Source organism: Lactuca saligna, chromosome 5 (assembly GCF_052625555.1).
Source record: "Lactuca saligna cultivar CGN05327 chromosome 5, ASM5262555v1, whole genome shotgun sequence".
In the NCBI taxonomy this organism is placed as follows: domain Eukaryota; kingdom Viridiplantae; phylum Streptophyta; class Magnoliopsida; order Asterales; family Asteraceae; genus Lactuca; species Lactuca saligna.
In genome coordinates, this window is record NC_136421.1 from 314,277,726 (window position 1) to 314,284,068 (window position 6,343).

General features: G+C 33.2%; 1 protein-coding gene across 1 annotated transcript; it reads left to right on the forward strand.

Annotated features, from left to right (window-relative positions):
• The first annotated feature begins 1,822 nt into the window (after positions 1–1,822).
• LOC144998687 (transcription repressor OFP16-like) lies at positions 1,823–2,735 on the forward strand. Its single transcript, XM_078958421.1, has one exon. It carries the CDS (start codon positions 1,998–2,000, stop codon positions 2,631–2,633), a length of 636 nt encoding a protein of 211 aa, XP_078814547.1. The 5' UTR covers positions 1,823–1,997; the 3' UTR covers positions 2,634–2,735.
• Positions 2,736–6,343: the final 3,608 nt, after the last annotated feature.

Sequence of the window (6,343 nt, forward strand, 5' to 3'; positions counted from 1 at the left end):
ATTCTTATATGATTGTATGTTTATGTGCACATGGTTGTTTGGACTGGAGTTGGGTTGAGGCAGGTCTTGCTTTGTGCTGTAGGCCAAGATACCCAGGGCGAATCGGTTGTCCCGATGGCCCAGCGAGCGGTCCGGATAGGTTGTAGGCCCCACAAGGACGGACCATACCTGCCGAGGCTCGGAGAGTAGACCAGGCCGACTGAAGGCTCGATGCGGGCGGACCAGTCATACTGTAGACTCAGAGAGTGGACCAGGTGGGTTGAAGGCCCGGTGCGGGCGGACTAACCACACTGCAGACTCGAGGGACATGACTAGACTCGGTGGACCCAGTGGACTGAAGGCCCGATACGGCGGACCAGTCACGCAGTAGACCCGATATGCATGGCTGTTCTGTGATCGGTTATGATATGACATGTTATATGTGTATGGTATATGTGGTTGGTATTTTGGGCGTATCTCACTAAGCTATCGGGCTTACAGTTGTGGTTTAATGTTTTTTAGGTTATTCAGGAGACCGTGGCAAGGCGAAAGCGTGATCGTACCGCTCCTCGTGTTTATGTTTTATGTTATGTTTCTGGGAATACTCTGATAATAAATGTATTGAAAACCTTTTTGTAAAAACTTAAAGTAATTGGAATGTTTTGAAAAGTTTAAATTGGTTGAAAATTTTCGGTCGTTACAAATAGCTCCCTAAAGAAGCTTCACCCCTAATAATGGCGGCCCATGTCATCATGGAATAAATCTGCACGAAGCTTCCTATCATCACCTGAAGGCCAAAAACTGTTAGTGATTAGGGTTTAGCCCCAATCCCTTTAGGGTTTAGATTAGGTCTCTTATGTAACCATATTTATATGAGGTTTAACCTCACTATTTATCAATGAAACAATCTATTATCTTTCAAAAAGAGCTCAGTTTTCTTGATATTCGGTTCAAGACCCAATCTTGTGTCTGCCACCCTAATGATGTTCAATACTCTAGCCACCTCCTTTGAATCTCTAATGACGGCCCCATCATCAAGATACCAAGCATGAAGGAGAAGCTAGCAATTGTTTCTAATCTGATATACAAGTGGGTGCAATACAGTAGCAAAAAGAAGTGGTCCCAAAGGGTTGCCTTGTAGAACTCTAATAGTAGATCAAATATGATTATCTTTCAAATACAACCTTACAGCGTGTTCATATAAAAATTTGACTCACAAAGAAATGGAATAACACCTCATCGTGACCTCATGAAGTAAGACAAATCTATACACCATATTGAAGAAATGAAGCTTTTTCACCAAATCTATCCATCTCATGAAGTCGTTTTCATTTTGAAATATTGTAGAGAAATGAAGGTTTTTTGTTTTCGGAAAAACCACTAAAAAGTCGTTTTCATTTTGAAATAAACCGTTGAAAATTATTTTTGGGATTTTCTAATATGTGCCCTAAGGGCACATATAAGAAGTATTAATTAATCACAATTATTACTATAATTAAATATGAAATGCATTAATTATAGAGATTATTAATGAATTTTATATTTAATTATGGTAATATTTTTTATAATTAATTTGTTTAACATTTAATTATGGTAATAATTGTGATTAATTAATACTTCTTATATGTGCTCTTAAGCATATATTAGAAAATCTCATAGTTTTTATTTAAAAATAAGAAAGGGCAACTAGATAAAAGTTTGTTACTACTAAAATCTTAAATCTATAAAAAAAATCTTGAATTTTTATCATTTTCTGTTGAAAATAAAACAGTGATTTTTCATACATAAAACCCAAGTTTAAAGTTTTATTTTTGAAGAATCGCAGATATTTAATTATAAGTATCGAATCAAATATAGAATCCTTAACACTCTCTCCCCTTTCTTCCTCATAATTATATAATATCCAGAAGCGAGTTTTCATATATCCAGTTTCCAGTCTCTCTCCCTCTCTGCATAGACGACGGCTACATCGCTAATCCTCCCAAATCTCCGAATTCATCCAGATCGGAAACCACTCAATGCCGACCACCTTTGAACGGAATCTCAATCTATGTTTCACTAAAATCAAACGCCCCCAATCACCACCACCATCTCCTCCTCCTCCTCCTCCCCACCGCCATCGCCACCACCATCGTCGCCGCCACTCCGAACCATCCCTACACAATCCCAAATCTAACCTCATCAAAAACTTCAACACTCTCTATGACATTCCCCCCGCCTCCGATTCTGACGATTCATCAGTCATCACCGCCCCTGATTTCTCCACCGCCATCGCTTCCAATCGCTTCTTCTTCTCCTCCCCCGGCCGCTCCAATTCCATCATCGAATCCTCCTCCCCCTCCACCTCCTCTCTAGCCTCCACCTCTTACACTCCTGAGGATGCCACCGACGGTTTCGTCGGTGGCGGCGTTGCGATCCCGACGATCTCGCCGGACCCATACTTTGACTTCCGGAAATCGATGCAGGAAATGGTGGAGGCACGTGACCTCGTCGATGTACGCGCCAACTGGGATTACTTGCACGAGCTACTCACGTGCTATCTGGATTTGAACCCGAAAAGTGCTCACAAGTTCATCGTCGGAGCTTTCGCGGATCTTCTCGTTACTCTCATGGAATCGACGACGGCGGAAAACGGTGGACGCCGGAATGTATAATATATCCGGTGATAATTGTATGAATTATTTTTTTCACGGTGGTGGGTGTGTGATTAATGTAGTAATTTTTATAGTTCGTCAAATCTGATTTATTTTTAATCATTTTTATGCGAAATATTAAACTAGTTATTATTATATTATTTGTTCATACGAGCTAGGAAATTTCCCGAATAAAATGAAAAATATATAAAAAGATTTATATTACTGCTTTCCAATAATAATCATAAAAGATTTGGTCCCATGCACATTATTGATGATACACATACACCTTACCCAACTGAATTATTTTGTAATAAGTGTTAACATTAATAAAATCGACCTGCTAAAATAAGGGTATTTGGATTCTTAGGTTGAAACTAAAGGTTTTGTGTTAGTTTATATATAAATTATATGCCAAATCTTATTATTAAAACAACAGTAATGAACAAGTTTATTTATTTATTTATTTTTTTAAGACTTCTATAACATTTCAAAACATGCATTATATAGTTATATGGCTGATTTGACTATTTTTAACTTTTAAGAACCAAATCTCATGTTACCCGCATTAAGGAAAACTTCATGTTACCCGCATTAAGGAAAACTTGCACATATGGTTTAATTACACAATATATATATATATATATATATATATATATATATATATATATATATATATATATATATATATATATATATATATATATAGTCAAGATCAAATAAGAAGGAAATTTTTGGTAGGAAGGTAAGAAGTTTTTTTTCTACATATTTTTTTCGCGAACAAACAAAATGGATCATTAGATGATTCATTTGTAAGATGATTCACAAGAAAAAATTCTCAAAAAAACATCTCGATGATTCATTTTTATAATGATTTTGTTGTTATTCACTAAAATTGTCATAAAAGTAAAAAATTTCTTAATTTACTTAAAAATGAATCATAAAGATGTTTTTTTGAGAATTTTTTCTTGTGAATCATCTTAAAAATGAATCAACTAGTGATTCATTTTTTTTGTTCGTCAAAAAAATATGTAGAAAAAAAACTTCTTACCTTCCTACCAAAAAAAAACTTCTTACCGGATCTATATATATATATATATATATATATATATATATATATATATATATATATATATATATATATATATAAATTCCTAACCGTTTACTAAAGAACTGTCAAAAGCTTTCTTATATTAATCTAAGGCTGGGAAGTTCTCCCATAAAAAAAGTGTTTATATAACACATGTAAAGATTAAAAAGATGGTGACAAAATTTTGTGTCTTTTTTTGGGACAATAATTTAGTTTGTATAGGTGTTTGTCCCTACTTTACTATAAGCTTACAAAGGTACAATTCTATAATAATAACATTGTCCCCTTCTCCCCACTAAGGCAGTTAAATTTCGAGTTCTCAATTTGGCCTTTTTATGCACTAAAATCTTGTATTAATATCCTGAAAAAAATCATGTGTTTTTATTTGGGATTTAAAATTTATATTATAATCATGAGTTGTTTTTCGTGTGATATACAGATCAATTTGGATTTTCCCGTGATGCAACTGACAAATATTGTGTTCGTGAATGATGTACAATGGAGTTGCATCTACTTGCTTTATTAAAAAATCTCATATTTGTGTTTTCAAGAAAGATTACTTTTTTACGTTAAATTAATATCCCAGCATAAACACATTGAGCCAAAATGTGAATGGTGTTTTTTTTGTTTTTTTTTGGTAAAATATTTTGGCTTAACGGCCCATATCAATCTCCATTTAGAACTATGTAAGAGGCCAATAGAGACCACCAACAACAAAAGGGAACCCTCAATCTCAAAAGAGAAGCCACACTATCTGATACTACGATACTGCTAGGTTAGAAGTATTTTGGTTACATAGATGAAATTAAATATTAGTTTATGAATAGATTATATTTATCAGTTGAAAAAAAATACTAATGATATTTTGGATTTGCCAATATTTAAATTATGGACTTCCTGTATGAAATTATATTCCTCAAAAAGCTAGGCTCTCGTTGTAAGGGCGCGAATGGTGTTTATGAAACCATGTTCTATGGTTTTGTATTCATGGGATACATACGACAATGGTTATGAATATTTTATTAATTTTGTACGAAAGCATTTCTTCTTTTGAATTTCTTGAAAACTTGTTTTAGGATCAACGACTTCAGGATTCTTTTGACTGGTTAAAGACCAATTTTTCAGAATTTATATTGTGACTCTTAGCTTTTTCTTAAGAAAAAGACAAGAAAAACGAAGTATTTGGACTCTTGACCTATAAAGTACTAATACATTATTTTACGGGCTCAAGTAAGCAAATATAAAATTAATACCTAAGTGTTTTTCTATGGGTAGAATCTTGAAATCCAGATAATATTTGGTTTAGGAAATGTGGTAGAGAATCTTTGATTTTGTTTTGTTAACTCCACATTTTTAATTTCAATGACTTGTCTTTTGCAACAAAAAAAATTGTTTTTAATGGTTGCAACTTGGCCAATAGGTGTAGAATCCATGGTTTTGGATCTTATTAGACTTATAATCGAGGTCATGTTGGTTTTGATCTTTTATATATATATATATATATATATATATATATATATATATATATATATATATATATATATATATATATATATATATATATATATATATATATATATATCCATCTGTTGAAAAACAGAAATACACATAATTGTATTAAAAAGTGGAAATTGGGTTTTATTAAGGATAGTTGAAAGTTATGGTGTCATTGTTGAGCTGGCTAAAGAGATGGTTGGAATTGATTATTTAAATTGTTTTATTGATTTATTACGGTTTGATACTGATAATAAAAAGTTTTAAGTGTCTGGACAAAAATATTTAATAAGCACCTATTAACTTGTTTAAATAGTTTTTGATAAAGGGGTGTTTGTGATTGCTTATAAGCTAAGATCTTTCAAGAAATCTATTTTCTACCAGTAGAGTCTTGCTTGCAACGGAAGTGAGTATTACATAACTCAAGCCGATTTTGTTCACATGAACCCAGAAGAATTGTTTCTCATTGTCGAGTTTTCAGCTTAAAGATTGAGGAGTATCATCTCTTCAAACCATGGTCAAGTCTGAGATTTTCTCAAGTCTCTCATATGTGACTTTGCTTCAATAGATGGTGAAATTTACCCTATCCTTGTGAATCAATTCCTCCATTCGAAACCGCTTTAATAGTTGAAGAATGTATTCATGTAACGTCTCATTTTCATGACCAAAATTTTTATTTTTGTTTAACGTAAAAAATTCCCTATTATAAAACCATTTTAAGAAAAATTGTAACACCCATAAATTCAGGCTAGTAATTTAGAGATAATAAGCATCAAAAATGACTTTTTGATAGAATATTATTTAGAATAAATAATCTTAACTAAGTTATAGTATATGTCACAAGGGTTCCGTATATATAAAGATCGCCGAAATCCGAGTTATAACGAAGAAATTATGACCTATCGAAGTTTCAGGACAAAACCGGCACGTCACCGGGAATTGTAAAAAGAAAGCGAGTTTACGATAAAGTACTTTTCAGCCTTAGTGATTTAAACAAAAGTTGTAGAGTACGCCTTCACCTACGCGTGGATATAAAGAATGTCAAAAAACGGAGCTCGTATGCAAAACTTATGACCTTTCGAAGATGTAGCTGTCTGATAGCATGACACGTGGCAGAAACCCTAATTTGTTAGGGATCACGACATGA